This window comes from Somniosus microcephalus, chromosome 12 (assembly GCF_052327205.1).
Source record: "Somniosus microcephalus isolate GS21.2 chromosome 12, FLI_Smic_1.0, whole genome shotgun sequence".
In the NCBI taxonomy this organism is placed as follows: Eukaryota; Metazoa; Chordata; class Chondrichthyes; order Squaliformes; family Somniosidae; genus Somniosus; species Somniosus microcephalus.
In genome coordinates this window covers 18,235,781-18,249,657 of record NC_140998.1, presented here as the reverse complement: position 1 = coordinate 18,249,657, position 13,877 = coordinate 18,235,781, and the positions used below count along the sequence as shown (strand labels likewise).

At 48.0% G+C, this 13,877-nt stretch overlaps 1 protein-coding gene across 1 annotated transcript in view; it reads left to right on the top strand.

Moving 5' to 3' along the window:
• The window catches only part of tdp1 (tyrosyl-DNA phosphodiesterase 1), a 192,504-nt gene that overhangs the window by 74,446 nt on the left and 104,181 nt on the right, over positions 1 to 13,877 (top strand). Inside the window, 3 exon segments of the mRNA XM_086002633.1 lie at positions 398 to 583; positions 2,878 to 2,926; positions 5,657 to 5,723. Coding sequence (XP_085858759.1) covers positions 398 to 583; positions 2,878 to 2,926; positions 5,657 to 5,723 — 302 coding nt within the window.

The following is a 13,877-nucleotide window of genomic DNA, read 5'->3' as shown; positions in this document are numbered from 1 at the left end:
CCCCACAACCTCCCACCTCTACACACTTTCCAGCAAGTGACAGTGGCGCGTGATCAGGAACAGCAACCATGGCAACAGTTTATCTCCTCCCCAGTCCCCCCAATCCCTTGCCCAGAGATGCTGGCCTGAATTGTATGATCCTTTCTGCCACCCTGGTTGACTCGTACGGATTGGAAGGTGGACGGTCCTGATTTGCATGTTTCAGTTCCACACCAGATCAGTTCATTTACTGAATAAACCAATCGCGAGAACTATTCCCATAATTTTCTTGGGGAAGCGGTTTGCAAATTTAACCTTTCCATTTGGCCGCCTCTAATGAAGGAGTTGCTCGTAGATATTGAAGATACTTTTCCAATGGTTTAGTTGCTAATACTCAGCGTGCTGATTCTTCCAACAGATCTTGAGTGAATGCGCATCATCTGTGGCAAACCAGGAATCGTGGCCTCTCATTGGTCAGTTTTCCAGCATCGGCTCCTTGGGAGCTGACGAAACAAAATGGCTGTGCTCGGAGTTTAAGGAGAGCCTCACCACACTAGGCCAAGGCCAGAGGTTCCTGAGCAGACAGCAGGTGCCTCTCTGTTTGGTAGGTGACATGAATCTTGCCATTCATGTAGAAATGACTTATGAAATAATACTGGGCGGCCTGCTGGTGGCGCTGTCCAGGGAGAGTATAAATACTCGGGCATGGGCCCAGCTTGCTCAGGACATTTTGTAAACAGGAACTAGTGAAGGACAACTAGACCTCCATGTTGTGAAACAGTTGATTAAAGCCTTGTTTAATACTCTGACCAAGTGCCTAGTAGTTTTCTTACGTCAGCGGGTATACACATAGAATCACAGAGATACAGCACAGAAGGAGTCCATTCGGCCCATCGTGCCTGTGCCGGCTCTTTGGTAGAGCTATCCGATTCGTCCCGCTCCCCCCTGCTCTTTCCCCGTAGCCCTGTAAATCTTTTTCCCTTCAAGTGTTTATCCAATTCCCTTTTGAAAGTTGCTATTGAATCTGCTTCCACCGCCCTGTCAGGCAGCGCGCTCCAGATCACAACAACTTGCTGCGTAAAAAAAAAAAACTTTTCCTCACATCGCCTCTGGTGCTTTTGCCAATCACCTTAAATCTGTGCCCTCTGGTTACCGACCCTTCTGCCACTGGTAACAGTTTCTCCTTATTTACTCTATCAAAACCATTCATGGTTTTGAACATCTCTATCAAATCTCCTCTCATCCTTCTCTGCTCTAAGGAGAACAACCCCAACTTCTCCAGTCTCTCCACGTAACTGAAGTCCCTCATCCCTGGTACCATTCCAGTAAACCTCCTCTGCACCTTCTCCAAGACCTTGTCATTTTTCCTAATGTGCGGTGCCCAGAATTGAACACAATACTCCAGCTGAGGCCTAACCAGTGTTTTATAAAGGTTTAGCATAACTTCCTTGTTTTTGTCCTCTATTTCTCTGTTACTATAGCCAAGGATCCCATATGCTTTTTTAACAACCCTTTCAACTTGTCCTGCCCCCTTCAAAGATTTGTGCACATATCCCTTGTAGGCAGGTACAGTAATGTGAATTTTGCTTTGTAAAAGCAACCGCATCGCACTGTGTTACGCTGGCTACAGTCTCATGCTGAACCAGACCAACCTCGCCATTCTATTTGCCCCTGAACTGAACTTCCGACGCCATATCCTCTCCCGACTACTTCCACCTCTGTACTATCGCCACTCTCCACCCCTACCTCAGCTCATCTTCTGCTGGAGTTTAGAAGAATGAGATGCGAACTCATCGAAACATACAAAATTCTTACAGGGCCTGACGGGGTAGATGCAGGGAGGATGTTTCCCCTGGCTGGGGAGTCTAGAACCAGGGGTCACAGTCTCAGAATAAGGGGAGGCCATTTAGGACTGAGAGGAGGAGAAATTTCTTCACTCAGAGGGTGGTGAATCTTTGGAATTCTCTACCCCAGAGGGCTGTGGAGGCTCAGTCGTTGAGTCTATTCAAGACAGAGATCGATAGATTTTTGGATACTGAGGGACTCAAGGGATCTGGGGAGTGCAGGCAAGTGGAGTTGAGGTGGAAGATCAGCCATGATCTTATTGAATGGCTCGAGGGGCCGTATGGCCGACTCCTGCTCCTATTTCTTATGTTCTTATGAAACCCTCATCCATGCTTTGGTCACCTCCAGACTTGACCATTCCAACGCTCTCCCGGCCGACCTCCCATCTTCCACCCTCCATAAACTTCAGCTCATCCAAAACCCTGCTGCCCGTGTCCTAACTCGCACCAAGTCCCGTTCACCCATCACCCCGCTCTGCTCGCTGACCGACACTGGCTCCTGGTCAATTGGTCAGTTGTCCAGCATCGGCTCCTTGGGAGCTGAGGAAACAAAATGGCCACGCTCGGAGTTTAAGGAGAGCCTCACCGCACTAGGCCAAGGCCAGAGGTCCCGGGGCAGGCAGCAGGTGCCTCTCCGTTTGGTGGGTGCTACATTCATGGAGGATTAACTCTGTTTTCATTAACGTTAAGTAAGGAATTAAGGAATGTTTCTCTTTTACGTATATTAAAAAAATCTGATTTAATGATGATTACATCAATCTTTCACTGGGACGTGGTGAGTCCAAAGGTGGCAATGCCAATTAATGTACCATTCAGCTGTGTTAATGTAGCTGGGACAGATATCCGCAGCAGGGCTGGGAGGTAACTGCCCCCTTGGATTGCTCCTGCCGAGAGCGAATGATGAGTGTAGGTGGAACATTTCCCTAACCGTCGTCTCCCATTTCACCACTGGGTGTTGGATCGCCTGGTAACAGTCGTGTTTAAACTGTAATTAAAACACCTAAAATGAAACTGTGCAATCTCATTTTGTATCATTCATTACTTCTTTGAATAGGTTTATCCGACTGTTGACAATGTCCGAACAAGTTTGGAAGGATATCCGGGTAAGTTCTTGTATTACCCGTTGCGTGTGAGTGTGAGCGAGTGTGCGTGTGAGCGAGTGTGCATGTGACCGTGCCTGTGAGCGAGTGTGCGTGTGATCGTGCGTGTGAGCGAGTGTGCATGCGATCATGCGTGTGAGTGAGTGTGCATGCGATCATGCGTGTGAGTGAGTGTGCATGTGATCGTGCCTATGAGCAAGTGTGCATGTGATCGTGCGTGAGAGCGAGTGTGCATGCGATCGTGCGTGTGAGCGAGTGTGCATGCGATCGTGCGTGTGAGCGAGTGTGCATGTGATCGTGCATGTGAGCGAGTGTGCATGCGATCGTGCGTGTGAGCGAGTGTGCATGCGATCGTGCGTGTGAGCGAGTGTGCATGTGATTGTGCGTGTGAGTGAGTGTGCATGCGTGTGAGCACTTTTGCGTCCATGTTCCCTGTAATTATTTTTGGCCCTCCGCGGTCCCTTTAAAAATACTGCGCGTGTGCGGTGTTTACATTGAAAAGCTGTCTGCGCGTGTTCAAGGGAACATTGGTGTGTGTGCGTGTCAGCGTGTGCGTGCGTGTTCATGTGGCCACTGTCTGTCTGAGGCTGCGCCAGGCTTTCCACAGCCTCGCTGTTGTATTTGCCTCCGAGCTGAATTTCCAACCCCATATCCGCTCCACCGCCAAGACCGCCTCCTTCCCACACCTCCGTAACGCCGCCCGTCTCCACTCCTGCCTCAGCTCTTCTGCTGCTGAAACCCTCACCCACGCCTTTGCCTTGAGCTCATCCAAAACCCGCACCGAGTCCCGTTCACTCATCGCCCGTGTGCTCGTTGACCTACATCAGCTCCTGGTCCCCTGAACGCCTCCATTTAATATTCTCATCCTCGTGTTCACACCCCTCTATTTACCCTGCCTCCATCACCTGTCCCCTGATCACGCAGTTCCTGGGCCCAAACCTAATTGAACTGCCAAAGTTATCAGAAATGTTATCAAAATGAAATCTGAAGACAGATTTGTTGTGATTGGTTGCCAAAAGCTACACATAATTACACATCTACTGTTTATCCCCTGATTATAATCACAAGATTTTCATACTACATAATGCAAGCTTCTGCCAAGTGAACAAAAAAATCCATAATTTATATGAACAAGTTATATCCAATATTTACAAAGAACTCTCATCTGTTGATGATCTGTGATATTATCATTGTACATTTGCAGCGCGGCACTAAATGTTGAATATTAACTGGCCAGCAGTCGAGGCCCTAAAGGGGCTCTGGAATTCCCTCCCTAAACCTCTCCGCCTCTCTCTACCTCTCTTTCCTCCTTTTAAGATGCTCCTTAAAGCCTAACTCATGGACCAAGCTTTTGGTCACCTGTCCTAATATGTGGTTTGGTGTCAAATTATGTTTGAAAATCGTTCCCGTGAAGCGCCTTGGGACGTTTTACTATGTTACCATTGGAACAGGAGGAGGCCACTCAGCCCCTCGAGCCTGTTCCGCCATTCAATGAGATCGCGGCTGATCTGCGACTCAACTCCATCTACCCGCCTGCCTTTGCCCCATATCCCTCAATACCTTTGGCTAACAAAAAGCTACCAATCTCCGATTTAAAATTAACAATTGACCCAGCATCAATTGCCAATTGTGGGAGATAGTTCCGAACTTCTACCACCCTTTGCAGCCTAACTTCACTCCTGAAAGGCCTGGCTCTTAATTTTTAGACTATGCCCCCTAGTCCTAGACTCACCAACCAGTGGAAAAAGGATAACATAGAAACATAGAAGATAGGAGCAGGAGTAGGCCATTCGGCCCCTCGAGCCTGTTCCGCCATTCAATGAGATCATGGCTGATCATCCAAATTCAGTACCCTGTCCCTGCCTTCTCCCCATATCCCTTGATCCCTTTAGCCTGAAGAAATATATCCAACTCCTTCTTGAATATATTTAATGAATTGGTCTCAACTGCCTTGTATGGTAGAGAATTCCACAGGTTCACCACTCTCTGGGTGAAGAAATTCCTCCTCATCTCTGTCCTAAATGGCTTACCCCTTATCCTTAGACTGTGACCCCTGGTTCTGGACTCCCCCGCCATCGGGAACATCCTTCCTGCATCTAGTCTGTCTAGTCCTGCTAGAATTTTATAAGTTGCAATGAGATCCCCTCTCATTCTTATAAACTCCAGCGAGTACAAGCCCCATCGACCCAATCTCTCCTCATACGTCATTCCTGCCATCCCAGGTGTCAGTCTGGTGAATCTTCGCTGCACTCCCTCCATGGCAAGAACATCCTTCCTCAGGTAAGGTAGAAAGAGAGAAACTATCAGTTCCCCATAATATCTTGAAAACTTCAAAGGTGCGATATAAATGCAAGTTGTTGTTGTAATGTATATACCTTTAAGGGGGGGAACTACTTTTTACAGCTCATGTATACTGTAGTACCGGCAGTGACCACACCTGTATATAGCACTGAGTAATAATCTGTATAGTCAGTTCCACTGTGAGCCACATTGAGTAAACACCTGTTGTACCGTTTCTGCTGCAGTCTGTATCTTATTATACCCAGACACAACAGTTGTAGATCTAGACTGTAATATATTAGGAGGGTAGTATACTTTTGTACGTAAAAATGGTACCGGTGCTTGCAAAATAGCTTATATACATTTATATGCAATTTGTATTTTTTACTATTCCCTAACCCTTTTACCCTGTGGAAGAGTGTCACTCCTGACAGATTCTCTTTCCTTTAACAGCTGGGGGCTCGCTACCATATGCCATCGTCACAGCGCAGAAGCAACCATGGCTGCATTCATTCTTTAGGTAAGTGACGTCTGACCTGAACCGCCATTTAGCCTTGTGGGTGACGGCACTGGGGGGGAATGCTGGCTCAATCACGCGCCAATGTGTCGGCCAGTGTGTTGCACGGTGTCGGCCAATGAGTTGGAGGCCGGGGAGGGACTTGCGGCAGGACTCGCAGCACACAGTCTATTTCACACAGCAAGCAAAGTCTATTTACACATAAAACAGAGTCTGTTTAAACAGCAAACAGTCTACAGAGTCTATTTAAACAGAGTCTCGATAAACTACAGCAAACAGAACCCATGACCGAAACTACAGCACCGTCTCCCGATAAAAGCAGGCTTATTTCTCCAGCAAAATGCAGTGAGTGGAGGATGGTTACATAATACAAATTAACGTGCGTAAAATCAGTCCCAGCCACTTACAGCAGTGCGGTCTCCAGGTGTGATTGATGGGGGAATTACCCAATCATCTCCATTCTGGCCGGGAATAGTGATGTCTCTTTATGCAGCCCTCGCTTTTTTTTTCTCACTGCCAGTCCTGTTTGGATCGATGGAAGTCTGCAGTCTGTCGCATGGGGTCTCACAGGGACCCAGAAACATTCAGGAGCCAGGATGCAGTCAGAAACAAAATAAAGAAAGTATTTGCATTTCTGTAGCGCCTTTCATGACCTCGGGACGTCCCGAAGCGCTTTCCAACCAATGAACTACCTGTTTGAAGTGTGGTCACTGTTGTAATGTAGGAAACGCAGTGGCCTCCCGCAAACAGCGATGAAATAAATGACCAGACTATTAGTTGTTGGTTGAGGGACTAAATGTTGTCCGGGACACTGGGGCGAACTCCCGTGCTCTTTTTCCAAGAGTGCCGCGGGATCTTTTACGTCCACCTGAGAGGGCAGACGGGGCCTCGGCTTAACATCTCATCTGAAAGACGGCACCTCTGACAGTGCAGCACTCCCTCAGCGCTGCACTGAAGCGTCAGCCTAGATTTTTGTGTTCAAGTCTCTGGAGTGGGGATTGAATCTACAACCTTCTGACTCGGAGGCGAGGGTGCTACCCACTGAGCCGCTGCGGCAGGTAGAGGCATAGCATTTGTATAGTAGACCACGGACAGCCTGCTCCCAGAGCAAAACTGACTGTGGCCAGGTTGCAAGGCACCAGGTGTGGGGAGGGAGTAATGATGGGGTGGAATTCTCTGAGGTAACAGCTGGACTTGTGGCTAGATTCGGCCAAAAATTCGGACAACCGGCAGCTCTTGACCACCATTGTCATGGGTTGTCACGGTGACGTGGCTCTCTGGAGAACCCGCTGACATTTCCCACTTTTATCTCTTTGCGAGTTGAAGGTCTTTTCCATGATCTCAGCAACATGCGTTCTGTGTCTCTTCCTTACATTAGCAGATGATTCTGTTGCTTTTGAATAATTAAACCTGCTAAGCAAAACCACCTAACATTTCTGAAGTATTCTCAGAAATTTTAATCTCAGTTTGGGATAGAAAGGACGATCCATCTCTAACTTCCAAAGTTATCAGGAATTTTACCAAAACTAAATCTGGCGACAGGACATGCAATTTTTTTTGTCAAAACCCTACCATTTTCACCAAACTTTCAATCTTCTAAACTCTCACTCTGTTGATCATAGAATCTCATTGCACAGAAGGAGGCCATTTGGCCCATCGAGCCTGTGCCGGCTGTTTGATAGAGCTGTCCGGTTAGTCCCACTCCTCCCCTGCTCTTTCCCCATAGACTTGCAAAATATTTCCTTTTCAAGTATATGTCCAATTCCCTTTTGTAAGTTACTATTGAATCTGCTTCCACCGCCCTTTCAGGCAGCGTGTTTCAGATCATAACAACTCGCTGCGTAAAAAAATTCTCCTCATCTCCCCCTCTGGTTCTTTTACCAGTCACCTTAAATCTGTGACCTCTGGTCACTGACCCTCCTACCAGTGGAAACAGTTTCTCCTTATTTACTCTTCTTAAAACCCTTCATGATTTTGAACGCCTCTATTAAATCTCCCCTTAACCTTCTCTGCTCTAAGGAGAACAACCCCAGCTTCTCCAGTCTCTCCTGAGGAGGAACAGTTTCCACTGCCAGGAGGGTCGATAACCAGAGGTCACAGATTTAAGATAATTGGTAAAAGAAGCAGAGGGGGAGATGAGGAGAATTTTTTTACGCAGCGAGTTGTTATGATCTGGAATGTGTGGTAAACCACTGTTTGTATTCCACTGTGTACATGCCTGGACATGCCTCGGCTGACTCCTCCCACAAGCCCTAGTATAAAGGTGACTGCTCCCCAGCCCTTTGTATTTCTGGACCGGTCGACCACTCGAGGCAGACCTTCATTCTTTTGTTAATAAAAACCTTTAGTTACTCTCTTAACTCTCAGTCTTTTATGAGTAATTGATAGCGCATCAGGATGTACAGCCTGAAAGAGCGGTGGAAGCAGATTCAATAGTAACTTTCAAAAGGGAATCGAATAAATACTCAAAGGAAAGATTTGCAAGGCTATGGGGAAAGAGTTGGGGGAGTGGGACTAATTGGAGAGCTGTTTCAAAGAGCCGGCACAGGCATGATGGGCCGAATGGCCTCCATCTGTGCTGTATGATTCTATGATTCTGTTTAAAAAAAAATAAAATTCTTGTTAAAAACCCATACGGTAAATGTTTTCAGTGTTTGGCGAATTGGCTTGTAGTGGAGAACTTTTCATGACAGACTCACAAGTTGCTGCTGCCGTTGCCCCACGTAATACTCAGCAGGCTAACATCAGAGCTCAGTAACAAGTTGGCAAGGACAGAATCTGGAAGGAAAAAAGGCTTTTCAACAAAGCCGCCACTCGATCCGAATATACAGGGCGCTGGTGAGACCACACCTGGAGTACTGCGTACAGTTTTGGTCTCCTTATTTAAGGAGAGATATACTTGCATTGGAGGCAGTTCAGAGAAGGTTCATTAGGTTGATTCCGGAGATGAAGGGGTTGACTTATGAGGAAAGGTTTTTTTTTTATTCGTTTATGGGATTAGGGCGTCGTTGCCCTTGAGAAGGTGGTGGTGAGCTGCCTTCTTGAACCGCTGCAGTCCGTGTGGTGAAGATGCTCCCACAGTGCTGTTGGGGAGGGAGTTCCAGGATTTTGACCTAGCGACGATGAAGAAGCTGCGATATACTTCTAAGTCAGGATGGTGTGTGACTTGGAGGGGAACTTGGAGGTGGTGGTGTTCCCATGCGCCTGCTGCCCTTGTTCTTCTAGGTGAAAGAGGTCGCGGGTTTGGGAGGTGCTGCCGAAGAAGCCTTGGCGATTTGCTGCAGTGCATCTTGTAGATGGTACACGCTGCAGCCATGGTACGCCGGTGGTGGAGGGAGTGAATGTTTAAGGTGGTGGATGGGGTGCCAGTCAAGCGGGCTGCTTTGTCCTGGATAGTGTTGAGCTTCTTGACTGTTGTTGGAGCTGTACTCATCCAGGCAAGTGGAGAGTACTCCATCACACTCCTAACTTGTGCCTTGTAGATGGTGGAAAGGCTTTGGGGAGTCAGGAGGTGAGACACTCGCCACAGAATACCCAGCCTCTGACCTGCTCTTGTAGTCACAGTCGCATTGAATGGTGGAGCAGGCTCGAGGGTCCGAATGGCCTACTCCTGCTGCTATCTTCTATGTTTCTATGTAAGTCCCCCACCCAGAGTACATTGTGTGCCCTTGCTACTCTCAGTGCTTCTTCCAAGTAGTGTTCAACATGGAGGAGTACTGATTCATCAGCTGAGGGAGGGCAGTAGGTGGTAATCAGCAGGGGGGTTTCCTCGCCCATGCTTGACCTGAAGCCATGAGACTTCATGGGGTACGGAGTCAATGTTGAGGACTCCCAGGGCCACTCCCTCCCAACTGTATACCACTGTGCCGCCACCCCTGGTGGGTCTGTCCTGCCGGTGGGACAGGACATACCCAGGGATGGTGATGGAGCAGTTCGGGACATTGGCTGAAAGGTATGATTCAGTGAGTATGACTATGTCAGGCTGTTGCTTGACTAGTCTGTGGGACAGCTCTCCCAATTTTGGCACACGTCCCCAGCTGTTGGTGAGGAGGACTTTGCAGGGTTGACTGGGCTGGGAGCGCCATGTCCGTAGCTGGTGCCGTGGCCTATGCCAGGTGGTCTGTCCGGTTTCATTCTTATTATCTTGTTTCATAGCGGTTATTTACAACTGAGTGTCTTGCTAGGCCATTTCAGAGGGCAGTTAAGAGTCAACCACATTGCTGTGGGTCTGGAGTCACATATAGGCCAGACCGGGTAAGGACGGCAGATTCCCTCCCTAAAGGACATTAGTGAACCAGATGGGTTTTTACAACAATCCAATAGTTTCATGGTCACCATTACTGATACTAGCTTTTTAAATTTTATTTAATTAACTGAATTTAAATTCCCCAGCTGCTGTGGTGGGATTTGAACTCGCGTCTCTGGATTACTAGTCCAGTAACATTACCACCACGCTACCATTCCCTCTTTGAGCAGGTTGGGCCTATACTCATTGGAGTTTGGAAGAATGAGAGGTGATCTTATTGAAACATATAAGATACTGAGGGGGCTCGACAGGGTAGATGCAGAGAGGATGTTTCCCCTCGTGGGGGAATCTAGAACTGTGGCTCAGTGGGTAGCACACTCGCCTCTGAGTCAGAAGGCTGTGGGTTCAAGTCCCACTCCAGAGACTTGAGCACATAAAGCTAGGCTGACACTCCAGTGCAGTGCTGAGGGAGCGCCGCACTGTCGGAGGTGCCGTCTTTCGGATGAGACGTTAAACCGAGGCCCTGTCTGCTCTCTCAGGTGGACGTAAAAGATCCCGCAGCACTATTTCGCATAAGAGCAGGGGAGTTATCCCCAGTGTCCTGGGCCAATCAACATAACAAAAACAGATTATCTGGTCATTATCACATTGCTGTTTGTGGGAGCTTGCTGTGCGCAAATTGGCTGCCGCGTTTCCCACATTACAACAGTGACTCCACTTCAAATGTACTTCACTGGTTGTAAAGCGCTTTGAGACGTCCAGTGGTCGTGAAAGGCGCTATAGAAATGCAAGTCTTTTCTTTTTAATAGTAATATAGAATAAGGGGTCGCCCATTTAAAATGGAGATGAGGAGGAATTTCTTCTCTGGGGGTCGTGAACCTTTGGAATTCTCTACCCCAGAGAGCTATGGAGGAGGAGTCATTGAATATATTCAAGGCGGAGATTGACAGATATTTGAGCTACAGGGGAGTCAAAGGTTATGGGGATCGGGCGCGAAAGTGGAGTTGAGACCAAGATCAGATCGGCCATGATTTTATTAAATGGTGAAGCAGGCTCGGGGGCCGAATGGCCGACTCCTGCTCCTATTCCTTATGTTATATGTAAACCTTAGGATAAGTTGAACAAAAATATAAAGGGAGAGCCATTTTTCACACTTGCAGGTGGTAGTACTGATAAGAGAGACTGTCACTAACCGCCACAGTGGCCGGCTCCAATGCTTTTTTTTGGCGGTTTTGTAAAAGCTGCTGAGGGTAGAGTGGGGGCAACTGGGTGGTGCAGTTTTATGCACACTGGCCTCTCCCTTCTGGCACCTGAGTGCAACAGACAGACAAAGAGGATGAGAGTCAGCCCTCCAACCCTCCGAGATCTCTGCGCTCCTCCAATTCTGGCCTCTTGCGCATCCCCAATTTTCATCGCCATGGAAGAATGGCTCATTCCCCGCAGTCCCAGTTGCTCTGCTGTGTTGGAAGAATTGCTGATTCCCCACAGTCCCATTCACTCTACTGTGTTGGAAGAATGGCTCGTTCCCCGCAGTCCCAGTTGTTCTGTGTTGGAAGAATGGCTCATTCCCCACAGTCCCAGTTGCTCTGCTGTGTTGGAAGAATGGCTCATTCCCCGCAGTCCCAGTTGTTCTGTGTTGGAAGAATGGCTCATTCCCCACAGTCCCAGTTGCTCTGCTGTGTTGGAAGAATGGCTCATTCCCCACAGTCCCAGTTGCTCTGCTGTGTTGGAAGAATGGCTCATTCCCCACAGTCCCAGTTCTGCTGTGTTGGAAGAATGGCTCATTCCCCACAGTCCCAGTTCTGCTGTGTTGGAAGAATGGCGCATTCCCCACAGTCCCAGTTGCTCTGCTGTGTTGGAAGAATGGTTCATTCCCCACAGTCCCAGTTCTGCTGTGTTGGAAGAATGGCTCATTCCCCACAGTCCCAGTTGTTCTATTGTGTTATTGGAAGAATTGCTCATTCCCCACAGTCCCAGTTGCTCTGCTGTGTTGGGAGAATGGCTGATTCCCCACACTCCCAGTTGCTCTGATATGTTCGAAGAATGGCTGATTCCTCACAGTCCCAGATACTCTGCTCTGTTGGAATAATGGTTGTCTCCCCTCAGTCCCAGTTGTTCTGTGTTGGAAGAATGGCTGATTCCCCTCAGTCCCAGTTGCTCTGCTGTGTTGGAAGAATGGCTGATTTCCCTCAGTCCCAGTTGTTCTGTGTTGGAAGAATGGCTGATTCCCCACACTCCCAGTTGTTCTGCTGTGTTGGAAGAATTGCTGATTCCCCACACTCCCAGTTGTTCTGTGTTGGAAGAATTGCTGATTCAGCACACTCCCAGTCACTCTGCTGTGCTGGAAGAATTGCTGATTCCCCACACTCCCAGTCACTCTGCTGTGCTGGAAGAATTGCTGATTCCCCACAGTCCCAGTTGTTCTGTGTTGGAAGAATTGCTGATTCAGCACACTCCCAGTCACTCTGCTGTGCTGGAAGAATTGCTCATTCCTCACACTCCCAGTCACTCTGCTGTGCTGGAAGAATTGCTCATTCCCCACACTCCCAGTTGCTCTGCTGTGTTGGAAGAATTGCTGATTCCCCACAGTCCCAGTTGTTCTGTGTTGGAAGAATTGCTCATTCCCCACAGTCCCAGTTGCTCTGCTGTGCTGGAAGAATTGCTCATTCCCCACAGTCCCAGTTGCTCTGCTGTGCTGGAAGAATTGCTCATTCCCCACAGTCCCAGTTGCTCTGCTGTGTTGGAAGAATGGCTCGATATCCACACTCCCAGTCAGCCTGCTGTGTTATTGGAAGAATTGCTGATTCCCCACAGTCCCAGTCACTCTGCTTTGTTATTGAAAAGCAACAAAACTAAAAGAATTGGAAGATAATAAAAAAAGATTTGTAAATCCGTCTTATTTCCCCCCCATGGCGCACTGACTGCTTGAATCCCCTGTAACCCTTCCAATGTTATTCAATATTTTCACCAGATAATCTTTGTGACAACAGAAAAACATGAAAGATGCCGGCCAACCAGAGCTGCAATGGGCCAGAATAAAACGTTATATCTTTTTTTTAAAAAGTCCTCCGCCTACAAATAAGGGCATCTGGCCTCCAGCAAAGAACATTGGTCTGTGCGCCCCAGACAGTGAACTCATTACTCCTGAGTCAGAGCAGACTATCAAAGGCGGAAAGCACCAGTGTTCCCGGTTCCCCTGTCTGAGCTTACATCACCAGAGACAGATTTGGATGTGGCGATGACACACTGTATTAAAATTATAACTTTACTTTCCATCCAGTGAGTCTATAAAACAATTATCTTTCCATTAACGTTGTAGCCATCTGAGATTTATGGGCCTGAGCGCAGTATACTTGCTCCTTTTAGTACTGTTTTCTCTCCCCAGTTAATGACTGTGTTTCTTGGGCCGTGAGTTCGTTCTGCTCCAGATCATTTTTTTGTGATTGAACGACAGGGCTGCTGGTTTCTGTCTACCCGCTTATTGCCGTTAATTTATTTGTGTTGGATGAAAGGGCCAAGGCTTATGCTGCAGGAAATCACCACGGATGCAAAGAGTAGGATAGAAGTTGAAGCAGGGGCCGAATGGCCTCCTCCTGGTCCTGTGTTCCTTTGGTGCCAAGCGTGGGTATTTTAAAATAACGAGAACGACAACTTGCGTGTATATGGCGCCTTTAACGTAGTAAAACATCCTGGGCAATGTTCCCTGTAAACCGCGCAGTGCTCCAGAGGCCCCGCGAAGCCGGCCAGCTGGCTTTTCAATGAGAATATTTTTTAAATGGTGAGAAACTTTCAAATGTTGGTGTTCAGAGAGATTTGGGTGTCCTCGTACAAGAAACGCAGAAAGCTAGCATGCAGGTACAGCAAGCAATAAGGAAGGCAAATGGCATGTTGGCCTTTATTGCAAGGGGGTT